This window comes from Nasonia vitripennis (assembly GCF_009193385.2).
Source record: "Nasonia vitripennis strain AsymCx chromosome 1 unlocalized genomic scaffold, Nvit_psr_1.1 chr1_random0002, whole genome shotgun sequence".
NCBI lineage: Eukaryota > Metazoa > Arthropoda > Insecta > Hymenoptera > Pteromalidae > Nasonia > Nasonia vitripennis.
Window position 1 is genome coordinate 2,313,578 of NW_022279588.1, and position 25,522 is coordinate 2,339,099.

Below are 25,522 nucleotides of genomic sequence, written 5' to 3' on the forward strand. Positions count from 1 at the left end.
ATTCTTGAAGGAGATATCTCCGTCGTGCCACTCTAGACCGTGTACATCGAGAGTGCAGTAATTATTCGTCTGCTGCATATCCGCAGGTAATTCGGTAAAACTGCACTATACGGCTCTGAAGAGATAAAACTCCGAATTTTTTGGGAATAAATTTTTTATTTATATCCCGAAATCCTTGAATATCGATCACGTAGTTCGTCATGATGACGATGATGCTGTTGCTGCTCGAGTACGTTAGGTGCTGGCTGTTTCAAGAGGGAGACTAACTGCAGACTGTCAGCGCGCTCGCTTTATGAGGCGCGAATCAAAAAAAGATTTTTTTGAGGCGCTGCGATCGAGTGTGCGTGCGCATCAAGCGCTAAAATCCGTTACGATTTGGCGGCTAGAGTCGATTTCCAGAACGTTGTCGTACTCTGCGTAAACGATACAGTTGATAGTAGTGAGAAGAGCCGTCTCAAATCTCACTTCTATGCGTATGCTACCCGAGCGCACGAGATTCCAGTGAGTGGCACAGTGTGCCGATAAATCAGGAGTGAGATCCAAGGCCGTCGAAAAATTGCCTTTGTAATAGTTGTAGCGATTGATGCCAAAATCTTCGTTGAGGAAATGCACGCCTGTGCCAGTGTAAAGTGTTTGAAAAGCGTCAATGTAGAGTTTGTCAAGACCCGTGAAACGTGGCTGCAAAGGTTTGCTTGGAATTTGTACGCCGTCGACGTAGAGAGAAATATTATTTATAGAGAAGTGTTGAAAATTAAAAGGGTTTAACGCGCGATTTCCGTTGAATGCTTTGTTTTCCACAAATCCCAAGATTATTCTCTTCGGCAGCTGACCGTGTATAATGTTGTCGATCGAATCGCCCAATATTCCCGAGTGAAGAGTAAACGACTTAACTTCGACTCTCGTTATGGGATATTATCCGTGGTTTTTGATAACGCGCATGAGCCAGTAAAATTCCAGGACTGATTTTTACTCTGCGAACTATGAGTGTAGCTTCTTTGATGCTGACTTTGAATTTTCCATCGGCTGTCGCGTCCATCAGACAAAAAGCATCCTTACTCCTCACTAGACGTACGTACATTTCTACGCCATTAATCAGCATTTTATCCTGATTAAAGAGGTCGTGATGTAGATGTCCAATCATGTCAAAGTATCATCGATTCTGTGTAAAATATTTGCGATTTTCCAGCGCTTTGTTCACGATCATAGGTGCTGTGGCAGTGCTCACGGCATTAGCTGGCGAATCGAAACCGCCGCTCGTGTCGTCGTACAACATACTCGCTGTAAGATGTGACTCTTTATCAGCTGGAGCGTAATTGAGAAGCGTCTCGATGTACGCTCTGTAAGGATAGGCGTTATTAGGCGGCGAAACAATTTTCTGATTGAAAAAAACGTCAATCTGATTGAACATTGAATGCATGAAATTGTTGATCGGTCCGAGTTTAAGGTCTTCGGTCGTTGCGGTTGCCTCGTCAGCGGGTACGATTTTAGCTTGAACATGAAGTATAGTGTGAGCCAGATCAAAGTAATGCTCGCTACCTGCCGGCACGACAAATGCAGAAAGCTGCTGCTTTTAATGGACGTTTGGGTGGCTGGAAGCGTGAAAAGATTCAGCTCGCTGGACATGCATTCCGTCGAGTGAGAATGTAAAAATGCCATTTTTACCCCAAACTAAACACGCCTAGGACCAAAAATATCCATAACACTTCTCAAACTCTGCTGCTGCTGATTACTTCTCTTTTTAGGTCTCTTCTTCGTTTTTCTCGTGACTCTCTTCTTCCGCCCTGCCGCGTTTTTTGCTAAAGCTGATTGTACTCGATGTACGTGTCTTTCTCAACTGACGCCTTCGATGCATTGCGCGTGATTTATAACCAGAGCCTTTTATCATTTCTGCTATCTTTTTACCGGCTTTTCTCTTCAATTTTTTTCCAGACTCTTTAGTACGATATCTGAACGCTTCCTTGAAATTCGAGCCGTTGTTTGCAACGTCGTCCAACAAGTTGATGCCTGTGCGCACAGCCTCTTTGTCCACAGCTCTGGCACCGGAAGAGATGTACGGAAGAATTTTGCGAAATAAACCTACGAGCCACGTACCTGCACCTCATCCGCGCTGATACGTTGAACCGGAATAGACGTGTCTTACTCCTCCACCGCCTACTTGCTCGTCGTAGTAGCGTATGTAGTGACTCATCGTGACATAGCGTTGCTCTCTCTCATTCTTTCTCTCTCTAGCGATTACGTTTAAAGTGAAGCGTAACCGTCAGCGTTCCATATACGAATGGTATTCGCACTCCGTGCTGATTCCTTATATCTCTGACAATCGAGCGAAAACTGTGATGTAAAAGTGGAATATAATGAGCAGGTGCAAAATGTCTCACGATATTACTGCCGAATTTGTACTTTGCACTATCCACGGAAACTATACGCAGTAGAGCAGCTTGAGTGTCGCCAACAGTGTGTGGCTCGCATACATCCGTGTACACGTAAAGTTGATCAGAAATAGTTCGGGAAAGCGATGCTGGTCTGTTTCCTAGCGCGACTACACTGCCCATTGACGATGTGACAAAGGTGCCGTTTTTCCCCGAGTCTCGGAATCTTCGAAACCGAAAATACGGCAAATTTTTCGTTAAACGTTGTCTGATGCTGATCAACGCAGGCACACTTGCGCTGTTGCATGTAGTAGCCCTTTTGAAAGGGTGCAACTTCGAGACGCGGATGATCGTGAAAGGCGGCTGATTTATTTATTTCGTTGGCTAGTTGCTCGATCTTGTCGTAAATACCGTACGGAAAAAAATGTGTTTCCTGCTTTGCCTTTTCCGACTGTTTAAACGTGTAAAAGGCATCCGATTCTTGAATGTGCGTGACAGTGCTCGGCACGTGAATTTCGACGAGCGCAACGGACCAATTCCCGCTGAGTCTAAGCTTGCGCGAGAGCTACGTTGTAAAGCAGCTGGTGGAGTTTTCGTTGTAGTACATCATACTGCTGTTGCTAGGCAAAACTAGGTAAAAATCGTTCTGGTCTATTTTTAAATTTGTTGTATTTCAGAGGCTTTGATCCACGAGTTGAATTTGTCCGGATAGCCAGCCCACTTGACGAGTAGCTGCTTCTTCGAGCCACGATCCTTTGTACGAATTACGCGTTCTATTTTGAATTGCTCAGCAGCGTCCGACATGCGTTTTGTGCCAACGTGAGCGAGCTCCTCGAGATAGAAAAAGCCGTCAATCTCTTCGCCGTTCAAATCATCCGGGATAAACTTTGGTAACTGCTGTCTGTTGGATATGCGCTTAATTTCGAAAACTTCCTCGCTAAAGTTTTTTTCGTATCCCTTCTCGAAAGTATTTTTCGTGCGACTAATGCGTACGTAAGATCCGGGCTTGTATTTATTGATTACACCTGACGCCATCTTTTCGCGATTCTTGTAAGTCGATTGCAGACGAGCTCTTTTCGCTAAATGTTCGCGCGCTTTCGCAGCATTGTAGATGCTCACGTCACAGGGGCGCATTTTTGTACCGCTGTGTTGCATATGATTGTAAGCCTCGATGATTTTCTGCACCACGTCGATGTAACGTTGCGTGTTATTGTGAGAAAAGTATCGCCACATTTGTTCGCGTACAGTACAGTTTAGTCTTTGCACCACAGCCGCTTTGATATCGGGGTTTCGAGCTGTAAGGAATTTGATGTCGCGTTTTTTCAGAAATTCCTGAAACGTCAAGCCTACAAACTTATTACCCTTGTCGGATTATAAGAGTATCGGGACGCGTCCGTTGCTGCGTTCAGTATTCGTCCGAAGGCTGCGGTAACGTTGGCTGTAGTTTTATCGCATATAGGCTCCAGCCATGCGTGTTTACTCAATACATCCACCACTACGAGTAGGTAACAGTATCCGTTGTTGTGCTCTTTGATCGTGGTTAATTGAAGCAAATCGTACTCTCATACGTCGTCGATGTTGCTCACGTTGTAACTTAATCGCGGAAATTTACGCTTAACGGGTCTGTGAAGAGTATATGCGTCTTGATTACTAAGCCACTCGTATATACGTTCTTTTTCCCGCGTGTCAGCCGCGCTAAATAATTCGCCTTTTTGATTTACACACACGAGATTGTGCGCACCCACGTAATCAGCCTCGTGCGAGACATCTAGTATTGCTGCTCGTACGACGACGACATGTTTAAAAGTTTGCGAGACGTAGCAACTTGTTCTTTGCTCGATTTCTTCTCAAAGCAGGCGATGCCGGTGATTCGCTGCTGCTAGCGTTGTGTATTTCCATCAACGCGTCGATGCTCTCTTTACTAGGCAGTCGTCGATTCGCTGTATTATTCGGCTCTGTCAAATTTTGACGTTCGGAATCTATGAAAAACATATATCGCCGCAGTACTTGTAAATAGTTTTGACATTTTTCACGCTCATCTGTAAATTTATTCGGATGTAAAATTGTGTGCATCTTGGAATCGAGTCTCGAGATATTGTCGCCGCACGTTTGAACAGAGTTTTCGCACGACTCGTTTACTACTGGCGGTGCTGCTGCTGCTGGCTGAACGTTTTGCATACGCGAAAACATATCTTCGGGCACGATCATCATTTTTCTCGCACGATCCATTTTAGTCTTCCGCTGCTGCTGCCTTTGAATTAAATAACTTCGAGACAAGAGCCCCAATAATAGGTGCGAGTAGAAGCGGCAAAAAAGCACCACCGTGCTGTACGAGTACTCGTTTCTTTTTCTGCCAATCGCTGACAGATTTCTTATTATTGCAAATCGTCAATTTTCTCAGCACGTTTTTGTGCGTTATGAGTCGTCGTTTATGCGAGTCTTTAATTTTGATTACACCTTGCAAGATGTTCAAAGCGCACTCGCATATGCAACGCACGAGTCTCTTGTCGGCTGTGCGTAAAAGAGCCGTACGTTGTTGGCTGTCCGTGTGACAAAGAGCGTTCAGTACAGCTACTTGTTTCCTGTTGAAATACTTGGTGTCGCGCGCAGCCACGGGTATACAACAGCCAGCCTGTTTCTTCTTCGATGTTGTTGGCGCCATAGCTTCTCGCCTACTGTCTATGCTGAGAGCTCTGCACACCTATTTTGTATTTTTACTTTTTACCGAATTTTGGCACGTAGGCATACGGAATAACGTCGCTTGGGAATATACACGTGCGAACCCTATACTCGTCCACGGCCGATTTAGTTAGATCGAGAAGAAGATACGAGTGAGGTCCGCGCGTAGCGTCTATGTAAGCCTCCTGCAGAAACCTCGGATCTTCCGGATAAATTTGTCGCGCAAGATGCCGAATCTGAGCTCTCTTGCGAGGATTTTGAAATATAACAAGATACTTTAAATTTAAACTTATGTCGCGCTGAGACTTACCCTGTGGTGAAAAAAATTCTGCGTCACCAGAAAGGCCGACAAATTCAAATGATGAGACGAACGCGAGAACAAATCTAGAACTATATCGTTCGATGATTCTTGCATCAAGTCGTCGAGAATCAGTAATTTTTTCTTTCCCGTATCCACGGAGTAATCGCTTTGCTGCGGAAGTCCCTTTCGATACTCGATAGGTACAGCAGCACTCCCACCAAGTTTGAATTCACTGCGGTACGTCTCTTGCCACTCGGTATAGTAGAGCAGAACCTTGTCGAAGCGAGCATCGCACATCTCTGGTAGATGCTCGAGAAATTTTTTCAGAAACCAGCTTTTTCCAGCTCCTGTCGGTCCTGCTATGCACGCCGTAAAAGGGTGTTTCCAACGCGTATCCATCTTTTCGACTAAAGCGCTCTCTTCCCGAAAAGCACTTTTTATTAATATTATTCTTCTACCGCGGGGGGGGGGGGGGGGGTGGCAGCGGCGGCGGCGGGCGCGGGCCTCGTATCTGCGTGTACTCTTGCGGGCGCGGGCCTCGTATCCGCGTATATTAGCGGCCACGAGTATCATCCGCGGATGAGCCGACTATACGCGTGCATCTACGGCTCGCCTTTAAGCGTGCGATGATGAGTGGGTAAAGGAGAGAGAAGGATGTTATAATTACAAGAAAAATATTAGAATACTTTTTTTATTATAAATATGTTTAACATAACGCAGAACAATTTATATTACTTAAAATCTAATACAAAAACGAGATTCTTTAATTTACTTTTATTTATTCACAAACAAACAACTTACATACTATACTTAACTTTTGTAACCGTACGGGATCGATGACCCGGGAGTAACATACCTGCGCTTTTTTAGAACTATGCTACACGATTTGACCTCTTCTCGCGTGACGAAAGTGTGATCTGGTACTCTTTTAACAGAATTAAACTTAAGATTAATGCATTCATTCTCTTCATCAGGCTTAAGATAATTTATTCTCAAAGAATTCGAGAAATTTAGCGAGATACCCTTGACTTTACATTTTTCGGATACCTCGCCAGTTCTCGAATTCACGGTTCTGTAGCCGTAAAATTTCGGACCACCTGAGAGGAAGCTCGTAGTATAAGTCCCTTCGTCGAGCTCGTTGGTCATATCGCCGAGCAATGAGCCTAATGAAGGCCTGTATTCTTGTGCGTTTTCGTTGCTCACAAATATGCACGAATCAGTGTCGCAGTACATCGTTAGCTTACCGAGCTTCTCCAAATACGAAAATAGTTTCAAGCGGGACAGAGTTGTCGTGTAGGCTGCTATAACTACGTTCGTATATGGAGTAGACTCCACAGCATCGTCGATGTACTGCCAGCTCGCGTACATCACCTCCTCGTTGACCAGCAGGAGACTCAAGACCTCTTTATTCTCGGCCGTTAGAAGTTTAAGGAGGTCTTCGCGCTTCTTGACGATCACCGTCTGTTTTAAATTATCGCGCTGTCCGAACTTGCCCCAGAACGAGTTCAGACAGAGCTTCGCAACAGTGCGCAGGCCAGGGTTTTTCGCGATTTTATCCAGAACGAGCGATATCCCCTCATTCTCGCGATACTCGCGAACGTAACGCACTTTCGATTCCGCGTCAACGCACCAAGCTGGAAACCCCGATGCTTCCTATTTTAATCGCAAGAAAGTGTCGATGTAGCAGCGAAAAGTCCTCCTTCACCTGTGAGCGGATCGTACTCGGTCATACTATATTGCCATAGAACGAATATTTCAGTTATAGTATAGCCGAGTTCGATGGCTTTTCGCAGCTCATCCGCTACTCAGGTTCCGCTGAACTCTCGCTTAGTCGCATCCGGGTGGCAACAATCGCTCTGCCGCATCTCTTCGCAGCATGTACGACACAGTGCGAAGAGAAGCTTGCCGTGCATTTTTATCGACAAAAGAGGCTGATACAATTTTCTCGGCGGTAAAACCTTACATTTTACCAGCCCATCTATGGCCGAAAAATTGTTGAGATTTCCACCCGTCATATAGCGTAGAAATTTAGAGTGTGTGTGCGGGTGTGTATGTATGTTTGTCTGTATGTGTGTGTGCGGGTGTGTAAGTATGTTTGTGTGTGTGTATGTGCGCGCGCGCGCTCGTGTGTCATTTTATTATTTCATTACCTTGTAAGCTGAGTCATTCGACTCGTACGCGTTTTTTAGTAAATAAATATTGTGCCAGAATTTCTCTTTTTATGCGTCCAAAACTCCCCACTCCCATCAACGATCACCAAAGCCAAAATTTAGAGTAAGCTTTGCGGCACCGAGTAGTAGAGTTATATATGCACGCGTTCATTTCGATGCGAATCATTCGTCAAGCGACCGGCAAAGCAGCAACTCGACCATGGGACAGGAGCAGAGCAAAGAGCAGAAAAAAGGTTCTACGTAGGAGGAGAGATAAGGAGCCTCTCATGAGAAGCACGGAGCCAAAAAAACAGAACAATCAGTCGTCATTCCCAACCAACACTTTCTCGTATCCAGAGAAAAGCGGTTATAATAATAACACCGGCACACAAAATAAAAAAAGTTGTCTGCGCGAGAGTAAATGTAAACTGGCACCCAGTTTACATTTTGATTGGCTACTTCAATACCAAAGCATTGTTTTGTTTTGTGTGTGGAGAATATGTATTAGAAAAAAACATGAGGTCATTATCTGAAAAGTTTAAGTTGATTTACAGTGAATGCTTTGCGGTGCCACAAAAAGTTTGCAGTAGATGTTATACGATGGTAACACGCTGGGAAAGAGATAAAACAGAAAGAAACTTGAAATTTACAAAACCAATGATATGGTCTTTTCCAACGTGTCAAAATGACTGCTATTTTTGTATGACTAATACCAAAGGTTTTAACACGGCTACTAAATCTAAAATTGTATACGCAGACGTTTCTTCAGTAGTGAAACCTGTGAGAATAGAAGTCAGGGATAAAACTGTTAGTATCGAACCCATGGATGTGGACCGCTCAGGCGAAGTAGAAGAAATGCAAGTTGATGAGTCCTGTGACGAAGAAGGTTCTGAGGTTGAAGAAGAATCTGACGAAGAAGGTTCTGAGGTTGAAGAAGAATCTGACGAAGAAGGTTCTGAGGTTGAAGAAGAATCTGACGAAGAAGGTTCTGAGGTTGAAGAAGAATCTGACGAAGAAGGTTCTGAGGTTGAAGAAGAATCTGACGAAGAAGGTTCTGAGGTTGAAGAAGAATCTGACGAAGAAGGTTCTGAGGTTGAAGAAGAATCTGACGAAGAAGGTTCTGAGGTTGAAGAAGAATCTGACGAAGAATCCTCAAACGAAGAATACCTGCCAGCTAGTACAAGAAAAGCTCCAGAAACATTTAACCAAGAAGAGTTAAGTGATCTTATTCGAAATTTAGGATTACCTAAAGATGGAGGAGAATATCTAGCGTCAGTTCTTAAAACGAAAAATCTGTTAGCAAAAGGAGCAACGGCCTCTTTTTATCGAGATAGAGAAAAAGAATTTAGGAATTTTTTTCCGAACTATGAAGAGAATTCGTTGGTATATTGTATAGATGTTAAAGGTTTAGTCGATGCAATAAAACCGAATACGTATAAAGACGAGGAATGGAGACTTTTTATTGATTCGTCAAAACGAAGTCTGAAAGCTGTTCTGCTTCATAACGGAAGCAGGTTTGCATCCATTCCCATAGCTCACTCGACTAAGCTGAAAGAGACTTATGAAAATTTAGAAATTGTATTGGAAAAAATAAAGTACTTAGAATATCAATGGAAAATTTGTGGTGATCTTAAAATTGCAATCATGATCTTAGGACAACAATCAGGTTTTACTAAAAATCTCTGCTTCTTGTGTTTATGGGATAGTAGAGACAGGGTAAATCACTACGTTAAGAAAGTATGGCCAACTAGAACACATTTTGAACCAGGATCGAGGAACATTATACGTACGCCATTGATTGACCCATCAAACTATCTGCTACCACCACTTCATATCAAACTTGGCTTCATGAAGCAGTTCGTCAAAGCTCTGAATAAAGATGGCGATTGTTTCCAGTATTTGGGAGAAAAGTTTCCCGCAATAAGTGAAGCTAAATTAAAAGAAGGTATTTTTGATGGTCCTCAAATTCGTACTCTATTTGAAGACGAAACATTTATCACAAAAATAAACGACACAGAAAAATCTGCATGGCAAAGTTTTAAAACTGTTCGTGAGAACTTTTTAGGAAATAAAAAGAGTGAGAACTATCAGGAACTAGTTGAACAAATGTTGGAGAATTTCAAAAATTTGGGTTGCTTGATGAGTTATAAAATGCATTTCTTACATTCCCATCTTGATTACTTCCCTCTTAATCTAGGAGATGTCAGTGAAGAATAGGGAGAACGATTTCATCAAGATATAAGTGTAATGGAGAATCGATACCAAGGAAGATGGAATGTCAACATGATGGCAGATTTTTGCTGGACACTGAATAGAGACATTAAAACAAATAACAAAACGAGAAAAAGAAACCTATTGCATAGGTCATTTGAAGTAAAAAGAGTTCGTTACAAGAGAAAAAAGGAGTAAAGAAAGACATCGAGAGTTACTAAGCTAGTGGAAAAAAAGTAAAATAAGAAAAAAATATAAACGAAAGCAACTTTTCTCTGTACACAAGGAAGATATTATGTGATTAAATAAGATTTTTTACAATTTTTCGGTATCTTTTTCCATTTTTGGAAAGTTTTGATATGACATTTTAATCGGTTTAAACTGTTTCTTCTCAGTTTGACCTTGAACTGACCTTGACCCTGACGAGATGGGGCCAAACTGATTCCGGATTTGGATTCAGCGACCAAATAAACATAAATATATGGCATTTTAATTTTTTTAACCGTTACTTCCCAATTTGACCTCGAACTGACCTTGAACCTGACGTGATCGGGTAAAACTGACCCCGGATTCAGATTCAGCGACCGAAATACATAAATGTATGGCATTTTTATTTCTTTTAATCATTTCTTCTCAGTTTGACCTTGAACTAACCTTGAACCTGACGAGATGGGGCCAAACTGATTCCGGATTTGGATTCAGCGACCAAATAAACATAAATATATGGCATTTTAATTTTTTTAACCGTTACTTCCCAATTTGACCTCGAACTGACCTTGAACCTGACGTGATGGGGCCTAATTGACCTTATATTCGAATTCAGCGACCCGAAAAACATAAAGATAGATAGGTCTGATTTCTCGCGCAAACAACTTTTTTTATTTTGTGTGCCGGTGTAATCTATCTAAAAAATTCTCCTCCTCCTCCTCCTCGTCCCAGAATGAAAAATCCTTTTCCACAAACACCTTTTCGTGCCCCGAAAAAGACGGCTACAGCAAGCTGAAACGCTACTTACAATAATATATATTTCAAAAAACAATCGGCCCTTTTCAGGGCCACCATATAAATTATATACGTGGAACAACATCTCTCTCTTTACAGCGCAGAAAGGATCAGAGTCGGCGCTACGGCAATAAAAGCCAAACAGCAGGTATACGCGAGAGACAGGTAGACGGCGGCTTTGTAGGATGCGCGCGAGTATACGGTAGAGAGGGGAGAAAGAGATAAGCGGGTCCGGTACAACAGCGGCGGGAGCCACCGCGCCAGAGCTCCGGGGATTCTATAGTGTAAAACGAGAGGGGGGCTACGGGCTGGTATAGCGAGAGTCGCGCACGTGCGTTCGAGCTTGGGGCCGGTATGGAGTAGACAGCGAGAGAGAGAGAGAGAGAGAGAGAGTCGCGCTCGGGTCTGCTTGGGGTAAAAGGGGGAGTGCTGGCATAGCTCGTATGCGTGATATACTTTTGTTTAAAAATTATTTATAATTATTTATAAATAAACAAATAAAAGTAGGTCACGACAGACTTTTTGTTTATGACAGTAGCGGTCGTAAATCATGTTTATTAACCTTATCAGCTACTGTTGATATAAACATGGGCTTCTGTTTACATCACACCTGGTGCATTGCATTTTACTTCGCTTTTGTACATATTAGTATCTTTTATTTATTTAATTTTTTTCTTTTTATTTATAAACTACTATTAGAAAAGTTAATTTTATATATATATATATATATATATATATATATATATATATCAGTATATATATTGTGAGACTATCGCTCGTTTAAAATTACAAAAGATGTTAAAATGACTCTATCGGTCTATACGAGCACAATTAATTTTGAAATAATAGGCTATGACACTGTTTATTCTCAAAATTTGAGATCTTTGAACAGGCATACATTTCAAAAATAAAATAAAAATCTCAGCGTTTCGTCCCACCATCAGATTGGACTCCTCAGTAAGAATCTGACGGCTTCCTTAGACGCCTGCCGCCTTGTCAAGTCGCGGCCTTTAAGTAGCCCGAGTCTCCGTTTGGTGCACACCAAATCATGCATGTGTTACAAAAAATATAATCATTTCTAGCATACACCTTATTAGAAGCCAAATTAGTATGCGTATGCTAAAAATAATAGATACGGTAAGAGACACACTAAAGCATTTGCTATCTAATAACACAACCATGCAATACAAAAAGCTGTCATCATGAGAGTAAAAATATTTAAAAAAAAATTATTTGAATGCAAGCAATGCGATCTTATATTTTCATCGTCGAAAAATGTGTAAGATGCAATATAATATCTCAAGCAATCTTTTACCATACAGGAAGAAACTTTGCGTTACTGTTTTGGTTTCCCGATTCTCAACAAACTTTTAATATGCGAGCATATGCTTCATTTAAAAAAAATGTTGGTGTGACACGACCATCTCAACAAGATTTTCATGAATTGGGCTAAACATTTTTTGGGAACCTCCTTATTACTACAAGCTGACGTACGTATGTTGAGCTTGATACCGCAAATATATGCATAATGCCACCACATTCGAACGGCTGTAACTTGAAATTTAAGCTAAAACAAAGCCAAACTTTTTAGGAATATATCTTTTAATACGAACCAGCACAATATTCTTCCAAATTTTGAGTATAATGTATCAAAAAGAAAGACCTAAACTAATTAATAATGCAAATCACACAGATTGAAGAAAGGCTCTGATGTCTCCAGCATCCTTCTAAACTATGCTACACTTTAAACAACCGTTTTCTAAATTGAACCTTATTACTAAATAAAATCTTGGCTCACTTATTGATAAAAATCTTCTGCGCTTGAATGCTTTAATTTGCAAGTAAGAATATCTTCTTGAAAATATTGGACCTCGGTAACTCCTTGCCATTATATTTCATTTTTTTTACCTACAAAACAATAGAAGAAAATCAAAACCGAAGAAATATCTATGTAAAAAATAGTTAAATAAAATATCAATTATATCAATTACATGAAATTATATAAATTATCTAGAACATATTCTACCTGAAAGCTATACATTAATCAGATCCAGGGTTAACGATGACCAGGTATATGCCCCGTGCCTTTGATCCTACTTGTTCCCATCCAGTATTACTAACGCACTAGTAGATAAATGAAACTATATTAAAAACTCATACTCAAAAATAATTATTCAACTCTCTGATCTAACTTGATAAAAATACTCATCCATCAATAGAGCAGTATTGCTAGAGTCTTGAATGAAATTTGGTTCCAACTCCAAGATTTTGATAGCTCAGTCATTAACATCAACTATCAATATCCTTAGTTTTATTCAGATCACACAGTCACATATATACTTATTTCACTGCACATAACACAATAAAGATCTGTTGTAAACATAATAAACACAAGAATAACGAAAAATCTGTTATCACACAATCTGTGTGATGGTGAATCTTTATCCAGACACCATCTAGCAAGAAGAATGTCTCAATACATTAGTAGAATCAGCAAGAGCAGTCAGAAATACAAGGGATAACCTCCAAGCGCCAAAAACTCAAGTTTCTCACTGGAGTTACGTATCTTCCTATACTGCAGCACTCCTCGATGGGCTCACACTCAAGTATATCATCGTCAGTGCCATTCCGGGTGCCAATTAGCGTGCGAGACCGCCGGGAGCCGAGCGGAGGTTATGTTTCAAAACACATACGAGCGCCACACCAGCACTTCTGATTATATAACTTATAACGATTTGACTACCGTACACTCATTATGTCTTTATTATTATATACCGGAAGATTGTAGCTGCAACGGAAGCCTGTTCTTGGTGTGTCGCCGGGTAGTGCCATTCCTGGTGCGAGTCAACTCCGCGTGTCGGTCACGAGCTGTGCAGTGATTGCCGCTTGTCTTCCCGCTGCACCCAGCTACACACTCAAGGTCACGAGGCATCTTCCCTGCTGCCCAAGGTGGGCCACGGTCATCCGCTTTGCGCCACTCCAGTCGAGCCACGAGGCATCCTTGCGAACCTGCACGAGGGCAAATGTAAGTACCCACTTGATCGCCATTCTCTCTTTGCATTAGGCTCTGCTTTGTCTCTCTCTCTCTCTTGCTTCGCGTCGCATTTGTATTATATAAAGCTAACTCTTATCTCAACTCGCTCTTTGTTATTTCGCTACTGACTTTCTACCTTTCCTAGCGCTCGCCTCACACACACACACACACACACACACACACATATATATATATATATATATATATATATATATATATATATATATCTTAGTTTTATTGTAGACCTATCGACCTATAATATGGGGTATGGGCATTTGTCTATTACTGTTTGTTTTGCATTTGTATTATTATTATTATTATTATAGATATATTTTGCACTAATCAAAAAAAAAAATACATATCACAATTATATTATTCTTTGTCATATCACAGATTTGTCACACGACGTGACGATAATAAGTACAAATAAATTTCATTTTCGCTAATCTATAAAGTTAATACAATATACAATACAATTACAAGGTACAATACTAGACGGTTTATCACGTTTTTTTTACAAGTTATATCACAGCTTACATTTGTCATTCAACGACACCACCATCGTCGCATTGATAAATGTGTCGGTGTATTGTCGTTTTAAACCGACTAAGTGAGGAAAGGTTCCTTAAGTTACGAGGGAGCAAATTCCATAGACGCGCACCCCATGCACTGAATGACCTCAGTCCAATGTCAGTACGCGAACCAGGAACTACAAGTTCCTTGGGGTTCCTAGAAGAGGTTCTACACTGGTTCCTCTCAAAAAGGGCAGCAAGATACAGAGACTGTCCCATGACAACTGCTTTGTAAAGCAGTACCGCCGCAAAATATTCCCTTATTGCCTCGATCGAAACTCAGCCTATCCCTTTCCTATATGGGGAGATGTGCTCGCGCCTTTTAGCAGCACAGATATATCTCACACATGAGTTCTGCAATCTTTAAAGTCGGGTGTTGAGTTCACCTGATACGTCAAAGTAGACAAGAGAGCAGTAATCCAAGTGCGAGATGACAAGAGCGCTAGCTAGCTGCTTACGCAGTGTCTCAGTGTTACAGGATCTGAAAGATTTGAGTCCATAAAGAGCTCTATTAACCTTTCGGCTAATCGCATCCACTTGCGGTTTCCACGTTAATTTTGAATCCATTATACCACCAAGATTAGTTACAGCGTCAACAAAGGGAACAAAAACGCCATCCGAGACCTCAATGCCAGGCAGCTGTAGACCTTTTACTTTATTGATGTTATAATCCGAACCAAAAATAATAGCTTTAGTTTTTCTAACATTGAGACACAGTGCATTCTCAGATGCCCATGCCGACACCGCACGCGCCACAGCCGACATGCGGTCCACACCCTCACTCAGATCGTCCCTCGTCACCTGAGTATAGGTTTGCTGGTCATCAGCATACAGCAAATGTTCACACTGTCTGATAATTTCCCCTCGGGGCCTTTGAAGTTAGCTAGGAATTGTTGAATATCATTAATGTAAAGGCTAAACAGAAGAGGCTCAAGCACTAAGCCCTGTGGTTTGCCAAGATTGGTAGTGAGCCAATCTGAATTGCCATTCGAATTCGTAACCACACGTTCGTTACGACCTGTAATATATGACAGAAATATATGACGCAATCCACAGAAGAACAGATCTAGAGAGCCCTAACCTGATTAGCTTACGAAGAAGTTTTGAGGGCGAAATTGTATGGAACGCCTTGCTGAAATCAAACATTAGGAGGATGGTGAGCTGGTTCTTGTTGCTGTTGATACCAGCCCTAATGTCTTCTGACAGACTCAGCAATACTGTTTGCGTGTTATGATTTATCCGACTGCCCATTTGGCAGGAATCAAGTAGTATTTAGACTCTACATACTCGGATATCTGCTCATGGATAATCTTTTCGAGAACCTTGGAAAAAAAGCTCAACAAAGCAATCGGACGAAAGTCTGAAGCAATTGATGAAATTGCCGTTTTTTTGAGAGGCACCAAATGGGCCCTTTTCCAGACCTCGGAAAAGACTCTACAAGACAGAGAGGAGTTAAAAATGGAAACCAAGTGATAACCTAAAACCGGAAGGGACTTTCCAATGATACTCTGGGAAATGCCATCTTTCCCTTTAGCCTGCGAAGTAAAGTGTGCAACGGCCAGGATCACGTCTGAAAAAGTAACTTCACGAAAAGTGAAACCATCATCACTGGCCGTCGCTAAGATATCATGCAAGTCCGTATCGCGCTCCGTCTGAGAAACAGAGACCCCAGCGAAATGAGTGTTAAATTCATCCGGCAAAAAACCGTGTAGCTCCTCCTTGGACTCCGGCAAAAGCCCGAGATTTCGAAGTTCTCTCCAGATGTTATTGTTATTATTTAACGCTTTAGATATTCTGCTTTGGATAAAAGCTTTTCGGGCTTCAATGGTGCGTTGTTCTGCTCGAGCAGCGAGAGACTGGAACTCGAACCGCAACCTATCATCGCGGGTCCGCCTATATCGCCGCCGAACGGTTTCACGCTGATTCTAGAGATCGTTAAGTTCAGCCTTAACCGATGGTGGAGATCCCTTCTTTTTAGGTTTAAATTGCTTCAAAGGGGCAAGCCTGTCGATAACAACCATGATGTTGTGGCTAAGAGAATCTAACTTACTTTCGACAGTCTTGTCCGGGTAACTTATGGTCGACCAGTCGCAAGCCTTGAGAAGAGACAGAAGCTCCTTTTGCCTGACGGCTTTAAAATCTCTATAAAAGAAAGGACTCAGGACTGGGGGTTTTGACTTTGGGGCCCTAATTGTGACATCGATGATATTGTGTCTGCTCGGAAAGGTCGCCATAATGTTGTTCTCATCGAGCACTGCTTCATTGTCATCAGTGAGAATCACGTCAATCCATGTGTGAGACTCCCCAACGTAGTGAGTCGCATGATCAACAAACTTGAGATTTAACTCGCAGGCAAGGTCTTTGATAAAGTTTGCGTCTTGAAACGCCGACAGCATATTCGCATTCAGATCTCCCATGATTATTCGATGGTCATAATCTACCGGGTGTGCTCTTAGCTTATCTATTAAATCGGAACTTCCCGTAAAGGAGATACCCGGTGGTCTGTAAATAACCGCAACAAACATAGGAGGCATTTTACCCTTTTGCACCCTACACATAAGATATTCAGGAATACCTGGTTTGCCTTCGTCTTGCGTCGTTGGTGATGAGCACAACAAAGTCGCCTTGTAGCTATTATGTATAAAAAGCGCAACGCCTCCTCCCTGGGTATTCCTGTCCTGCCGAAGAACCGAGTAGCCGTTAACCTGAGCGAATACACTGTCGACGTTTGGCCCGAAACGCGACTCAGTCACGCCAAAGAGATGGTAAATGGGACGAGCCGTGCCCAGAAATTGGCGAAACATCTCCATATGTTTTTTTAGGGATGTTGCATTTAAAAATCCCGCCCTAAACCCCTCACATTCGGTCTCTTTCGCCTTCCTTCTGGGCGATTTAATTTTGTTAGTATATAGACGTATTCACGGACTGTATAAAATATGTAATCTGCGGGGACCAGGCAGCAGTTCGGAAGAACTGTTGCCCAGTCCCCACAGGTTCCAGAAGATTGTTTATATCCTCCTCTATTTGCATATGATATTGAATACTGATCGCGAGGTCTAGTACAACTTATTATATCATTTATAGCACACTAACCTCAAAATGCCAACTTCATTATCGATTTTGAGATTTTTGTGCTATAAAATATCGTATGAGACTGTTGTGGGAGGTGTTTTTATACATTGCTCGAGGTTTTTCGCACGAGCGAAGCAATGAGAAAAACCTCGAGTAAGGTAGAAAACCATCTCCCACAACAGTGTCATAATATACTATTTTATAGATAATATACATGAATAAATTTGAGGGTATAACTTTAATATTATATTTATAAATGAATATTTTATTTATTTGTAGAGACAATGACTATATATTTTGGCATGGGAAAACATTGCAAGTGTTATATACAGCCACGTACTGCTACCAGTTACTTTCATGGCAGACATAGCGTCGTTCTTGTCGTCCCACCTCGTGCCATAGTTATCATTGTTTGCCGTGATTGTTTATTTATCAGTGTTAATTTAGGCCTACACATATTTCTAAAAGTGATAGACACCGCGGAACACAAAAGTTTGTGATGTGCAGTGCTTTATTCTTCCGTATTGAGCGATTCTGATATCCGTATGCCATCCCACGGCATCGCACCACCTCGCGTCGTAGTTTTCATTGTTTGTAAAAAATACACTACTCAACGTAAGTTTGATGGCTTCATATAGTTGATAATCGTGATAGGCACCGCGGAACACAACGTTTTTGGGCCATACGTGCTTTATTATTTATTTATTGCGATAAATATGTTTTTCGGTAGGTTAGGTACATTACCAACATTCTGGCTCCGACATCCCCTTAATAAACAGATATTCTATATTTGCTAGTTAAAGACAATTCCTCTCATAACAAATTTTTGCACTTGTTTGTTGAAAGAAATCGCTGCACAATATTCCTGCTTCTCTAATCGGAAATTCGTCACCGACTATGTGAAAATAAATGTTTTAACCGTCATAATTAACTGTTATAGTCCCTAGGGTTTTTATTGATGCTGAAGTTATTCCTCTTAACAAAATTATTTCTTGCGAGTTTATTGGTAAATAAATCGGGACATGTGAAATTTTTAATAGATTTGGTGAAGATCCGGTGTCTAACATAAAAATTGCAGGACGCGTCAACTCTTTAATATCAATCTCGACGTTGGGTGCACAGTTATTTTGGTTTAAGTTGACTGTTGTCTCGTAGAGGATGTACTCACTCCCTGGGTCTCTGTGATCGGGCGAGCATTCGAATTGGCAGCCTCTCCGTCGGCGCAAGGATTGCCGCGACCGTTTCCCGTCAGCAAGTTTCCTTCTTGCATATCCCTCATCAATGTATAACAATTACGCTTATAATACCCTGGTTTTAGACAGTAATGACACAAAAAGTCCGTCGGCAAATTTGAAGTAGAATTATACAGATTTTGATTATTGTTATCTCTTATATTATTGTTTGAAATCGCTTCGTTATTTGGGCTATAATTATTTTGCTGATTATTATACCGGAAATTTCTTTTGAATCCATTCGAGTTATTATTACGATTATACAATTGTTGGTTATTATTTCGATTATTATTGCCATTACATGATGAAAAACGACTATTATTTAGATTCCCGTTTGACTGAGGCGGTTATTACTTAAAAATTGGAAACCGAATTTCGAACAATTCATCGCGGCGTGTCCAACTTGGTTACAAAAGCTGCACGTTATCTCCGGAGTGGCTTCTACAACATTTACTCTCCGAGTCTCTTTTGATTTTAATCGCGCTTGTTCTCGCCTTAAATTTTCATCATTTTCTTCTGTATACGCAAAAACCCTCTCGATTTCTATGGCACTTACGCGCGCGGCTTCGAGTGTTTTTATATCGCCCATTCTCGTCTGTATTTCCCATCTAAGTCCCCGAATGAAATAGTACATTATACAACAAGGGGGGGAAATAAGCTATGTCAAACGTGGGTGAGATGTTCAGCACGAATCGAAGTCGAGGGCGCCGAAGGCTCCCGAGACGTAGACGAGTGCTAAAAACACCTTACACGAGTCTGATATAGCTTTTATTCCCGTGTTGCATACTGTGTTTTTTCCAACAAGGGCATGAAAGCACTTTTTTTACGCGTAAAAGTTGGGTAGTAGATCGTAAATTTCGAGTCGTGCACAAAAAATTTAAGAAAATCGAAAGAATTAAAAAATTTGAGAGATTTGAAAAACGGGTATTAACAGAAATAACTTGAGTTAATTTAACCCAACTTGGGTAAATTTTTTTAAGGGTAAAATAATTTTCTCCCCGCTTGAGCTCAAACTGTTTCTACACGCTTGGAATTGACGATTTTCTACGCTACATTTAGGCATGAAAAAAGGCCCATTTCATGCGCGTGTTGGGGAAATCTAATGCAATCTTTTTCTAATGCAGCGTTGAAAGTCTTGTCTTTGTCCGTTGCTCTTCCTTCGTGAACCGCGGCTTTCTTAATTTCTTTTTCGATCTTTGGAAAGCGATTCAAGTAAACGACTAGACTTTCTATCGGACGCTGCTTGATTTTAGCTAATTCTCCCGAAACTCCCTTGTACGTTTTTGATAATCTGAAAATACTCTCAAAGAATTGAATGATTTCATCGATGGTTTTGAATTTTTGTCTCCTTGCGCACGCTAATGCATCGCGAAAAAGGCGTGTACAGTCATCTTCGTTCCCTTCGGGGAGAATATCTCGCGCTTCAGTGCAACCACCAACAAACTGTGTTAAAGATATGTTCGATCCATTAAAATTAAATCAAGCGTGTCCTTCAAAGATATCCCTTTTATTTGTGGCGTCATTTTTTCCTTATTACTTTCGATTACACTTTCACTCTCTTCTTCGTTTATAATTTCGTCGAAGTTTAGGCGCGTCTTCGGAGCAATTATTTGTAAAGGGTTTATTATAAAGAGCTGGATAAATTCTGTATATTTTCTAAATTAAGGTATTCAGATAAATTCGGATTATTACGTTATTATTTTCTCTTTATCATCATATCTTTATATATCTTAGTTATCAATAAAATTAATAAACTTTTACGTTTTTATTTTTTGAAGGAACAGCAGTATTCACCTACAAATGTCACCACCATGCCTTATTCACCGCAGTTTGTTCAAGTAAATAATTATATGAGTATCGATGATGAGATACTTTTCTCAACGTTTGATCTCGAATATTATAATGGAGTATCAAAAATGCCTGTTGAAGTAAGTAAACTTTTTCTTTGCTTTCAACACATTATTTCTTTTACTGTTGAACAATATTTAAACTTCATGTATTTTTTCAGATTAGTATAGATGAAACCAACGAATATGATGAGATATTGAAGTCACTCCCTACGTGTACACAAAAAAGTAAATCATGACGACATTAGTTGACGAATGTGTTACTTACTTGAAGTTTTTAGAAGAAGCAGCTAATCTTCCAAAGTCTCATAATCCAAAAGAGGTATTTGATCGATGGAAAAAACATTACAAGCTTGCTCTCAAAACTTTGCGAAAAGTCTTGAATAATAGCAGTCTAACAGCGCAGCAAAAGCAAAGTGTTTTACACATTACAGCAAGAGTGGAGTGTATTCGCGTGAAACTTCATACTTTAGTAGTTAAAAAAGGTGGAACACTCACACAAAGTTTGAGTCAACGTATAAAATGGATTAATTTAGATAGTGCTTTTAAAAATCGCATGCGTACAAGCGTTATTGCTAATATTAAGCATATCGATATTAGTGCATTTTTAGATGACTCATCTCAGCTTTTTACAAGACGTATAAAGAACATTTTAAAAAAGTGTGGAAACGCTTTAAATATAAATACTGTTTTATCGTGTAAGTTTAAAAAGTTAAGTGCTGAAGATGATATAATTGAGGTGAAGAATTTTAGTACATCTAATGCAGAAATTTTCTTATCAACTTCATTAAAACTGCTTTATTGAGAACGTTAAACTACCTCTTTTAAATGCGATTGAAGAATTTCATGATAAGGATTCCGGCTGGACATTAGATTCAATTATCAATATTCAACTTAATATGAACAATTGAAACGCAATGCGATGTGGTAGTTCATATATACCATTACCTAAATTTATTAAAGAAAAAAAAGCTTGTATATTTGTTAAAAATACAGACAATCAATGTTTTAAGTGGGCAATTTTGTCCGCGCTTCATCCAGTTTCTCGCCAAGATCATCCTGACAGAGTCATTAATTATGTCAGATTTGATGGAGAATTAAATATGAAAGGAATTGAATTTCCAGTAGCTTTAAAACAAGTATCTAAATTCGAAAAGCAAAATAATGAAATTTCAGTGAATGTTTTTGGTTTAGATGGCCGAGAGATTGTACCACTTCATCGTACGTGGGAAAAGAAAGTAAATCATATTAATCTCCTTTTGATTGAAGCTGGAAAAGATATGTATGATAGTGATGATGATAGTATCATGAATTGTAACGATTATCATTACGTTTACATTAAAAATCTTTCAAGATTGATGAGTAGTAGTCTGGCACGTACAAAGAAGAAGATTGACATATGTGACCGATGTCTACACTTTTTTTCTACTCAACAATATTTAGAAGCACATCTGCAGCAATGTAAGCTGATTAATGATTGCAAGGTTAAATTACCAAAAGTTGGTAATGATATAACCTTTAAAAATGATAGATTTAAAGAAAAAATACCATTTGTTATCTATGCAGATCGTGAATGTTTATTAATACCGATTAATGAGTCAGAAGGCGATGAAGAAGAAGATGAACCAAAGAATACTACAGCATATCAAAAACATGATATGTTTAGCATTGGATATTTCTTGAAATGCAGTTATGATGATTCTTTATCTCGATTTAGCAGTTATCGAGGAGAAGAACCAGCATTGTGGTTTGTTAAGGAATTGAAATTGATAGCTGAACAAATAGATAATATATATGGAAATCCTATACCAATGGAAAACCTTAGTTTAGAACAACAAATATCTCTTAACGAGTCAGATACTTGTCATATTTGTGAAAAATCGATATATGGTAGAATTAAAGTTCATGATCACTGTCACTTAACCTCAAAATATCGACGATCTGCTCATGCTGGATGTAATTTGAACTATCAAGATTCAAGAATAATTCCAGTGGTTTTTCATAATTTAAGTGGGTATGATGCTCATTTTATAATCAAAGATATATCTAATTGTTTTCCAGGCAAAGTTGATCTGCTTCCCTTAAGAAAGGAAAAATAAATTGCTATTACTAAGCATATTGAAAATAGTGTGATAAAGCTCCGTTTCATCGACTCATTCCGCTTTATGGCATCATCTCTCGATCAATTAGCATCTTTTCTGAACGAGTTTAAAATACTGAAATATGTTTTCTCAGATTTGGAGGCTAGGAAATTTCAACTTTTGACAAAAAAAAAGGTGTTTTTCCCTACGAATAAATTAATTGTATGGAAAAACTAAATGAAACTGAGCTGCCTGCTATAGAGAAGTTTTTCAGTTCACTCACAGATTCAACAGTATCGCAAGATGATTATGCTCATGCGCAGAAAGTGTGGACAGAGTTTGAAATAACAACTCTTGGAGAATATTCAGATCTTTACATGAAAACAGACATACTACTATTAGCTGAAGTTTTTGAAAATTTTCGTGATCAGTGTTTGACTGTATATGGTCTTGATCCAGCACATTATGATACAACACCTGGCTTCACCTGGGATGCAATGCTTAAAATTACTGGTGTTAAATTGAAACTGATCACGGATATTGATATGTTACTTTTTATTGAGCGTGGTATCAGAGGAGGATTAAGTCAATGTTCTCATAGATATGCTAAAGCTTATCATAAATATATGAAAGAGCATTATAAATGCGATTAAGATAATGTATATCTCATATATTTAGATGCTAATAATCTTTATGGTTATGCAATGACACAATCTCTACCATATGATGCATTTGAATGGATTCAAGATTTTACAAATATAAACGTTCAAACTATAGACGATGATGCACTTGAAGGATATATTTTGGAAGTAGATCTTAAATATCCTAAGGACATTCACAGTATACATAATGATTTACCTTTCTGCCCAGAGCATATGAAACCTCCTGGATCCAAGCAAGAAAAACTATTAGCTTCTTTGATGAATGTTATGTTATTCATTATCGAGCTTTAAAACAGACTTTAGCAAATGGACTTGAGCTTGTTAAAATTCATCGAGTGTTAAAGTTTAAACAATCTCAATGGTTGAAGCCTTACATAGATTTAAATAGTTCTATGAGAGCTAAAGCAAAAAATGAGTTTGAAAAAAATCTTTTTAAACTAATGAATAATGCTGTTTACGGCAAGACTATGGAGAATGTACGTAAGCATGTTGATGTAAAACTCATGACAAAGTGGGAAGGACGATATGGCGTGGAAGCTCTCATTTCAAAACCAAATTTTCATAGCAGTGTAATATTTAGTGAAAACTTAGTTGCTATAGAAATGAGAAAGACTAGTGTATATGTGAATAAACCTTTTTATATTGGTTTGTCAGTATTGGATATTTCAAAGACTGTTATGTACGGCTTTCATTATGATTATATGTTAAAAATGTATGTAAATAATTGTAAGTTGTTGTACACAGATACTGATAGTTTGATTTATGCAGTAACCTGTAATGATGATATTAAATCAAATATTGAACGATTTGATACGTAAGATTATCCTGAAAACAATGTTTTTGGAATGCCACGTATGAATAAGAAAGTTGTAGGACTAATGAAAGATGAATGCAATGGAAATATACTTACTGAATTCATTGGATTGAGAAGTAAAATGTACAGCACACGTGTTGATAATGTGGATTTTGTAAAGAAAATCAAAGGTATAAAGTCGTCAGTTGTGAAAAAAACTATTTGTTTTGATGACTATGTAGACTGTTTGCAAAATCAAAGAATTTTGAAGAGAAAGCAATCTGTTATTAGATCAAAATTACAGAATGTTGAAACCATACAGCAAGAAAAAATTGCACTAAGTCCGTACGATGATAAAAGATTCCTGATACCATAGAGTAATGAAACACTGGCTTGGGGATATTATAGAATAAAGTGAGTATAAACCTTTACAAAATCAATAATGATACATCATGTTATTAGAAATATTATGAGAAAATTTAAGTTAGTATAAATTAATTTCAGGTTATCGAGTGCTGATAATAACTCAAGCAAACAAAATAAAAATCTACGTTTTAATGATAAAGTTTTGATTCATAATATGTGTACATGGACGTTTGCATATCAGAGTGCTCGACGTGGTGAATGGATGCAGGTTGTATGTGTTCGTGAACGTTTTAGAATGAGGATTGAAAGAACGGGAGTAATTATTATTAATCCAGTGCTTTTAAAAAAAATCTCACAGTTTTGTTAATACTAAGCAGAAAAACATATAATGGAAAGTTATGTGTATGTATATATATATAAATAAATTAATTAAAACGAAATTAGTTTTAAATGTTGTTTATTAATTTTTTTCCTCATTACAAATCATTTTTACTTATCCAACTATTATGTGTATCATCGAATCCTAACCATTTTACATAGTAATTATTACCGCGCTTTTTAACAACTTTTTCTATCAAATAGAAATCCGGACACTTCGTTTTTTGTAGTTCTTCTTCATAAAATCCTCCAGCTATCGGTCGATTTTGATAGTCTTTCAAGAGATAAGTATATGGACTCATATGATGTACTCGATCAACAGTAAAAATCTCAGTAGACCAGTTGGGTGTATAACCTTTCTCAAAAATCTGTTTACTTTTACTTACTCGAACTCTATCACCTACTTTGAATTTAGCACATTTAAATAATGGATGCATTATCAACTGTGACATTTCTGGGTTTAATGCCAATTGTTCGATGCTTAGTATCATTATATTGATTTAATAAACTTGATAAAATTTGCAACCATTTATGCACATTCGAGTTTTAAGTGTACGATTAAAACGTTCACAGATCGAAGATTTCAGATTGCTGTAGGTAGAGTACAAGTGTATTTTATATCGTTTCATGAGATTTTCAAATTCCTTATTATAGAATTCCTTGCCACGATCAGTTTGTAAACTTTTCGGAACGCGTCCTTGCTTCAAAATAGACAGCATCGCTGCTGCTACATCTTTTCAAGTCTTCTGCTTGATTGGAACTGCCCATGCATATTT

At 39.2% G+C, this 25,522-nt stretch overlaps 4 protein-coding genes across 4 annotated transcripts in view; 2 read left to right on the forward strand and 2 right to left on the reverse strand.

The window, feature by feature from the left end:
* Positions 1-25,522, reverse strand: part of Burs (burscon alpha subuinit) — a 213,802-nt gene that overhangs the window by 177,016 nt on the left and 11,264 nt on the right.
* LOC100116079 (regucalcin) overlaps positions 1-25,522 on the forward strand; it is a 405,396-nt gene that overhangs the window by 63,465 nt on the left and 316,409 nt on the right. The gene's annotated exons all lie outside the window — the stretch shown is intronic.
* LOC107981977 (uncharacterized protein F54H12.2-like) lies at positions 887-2,188 on the reverse strand. The gene is made up of 4 exons (XM_016988984.1): positions 2,115-2,188; positions 1,903-2,033; positions 1,199-1,536; positions 887-1,105 (listed from the first exon to the last, which is right to left on the reverse strand). The coding sequence occupies exons 1-4, from the start codon at positions 2,186-2,188 to the stop codon at positions 887-889; spliced, it is 762 nt and encodes a 253-aa protein (XP_016844473.1).
* Positions 21,438-24,752, forward strand: LOC116416691. Its single transcript, XM_031925910.1, has 2 exons — positions 21,438-24,416; positions 24,507-24,752. The coding sequence occupies exon 1, from the start codon at positions 21,570-21,572 to the stop codon at positions 22,563-22,565; it is 996 nt and encodes a 331-aa protein (XP_031781770.1). The 5' UTR covers positions 21,438-21,569; the 3' UTR covers positions 22,566-24,416; positions 24,507-24,752.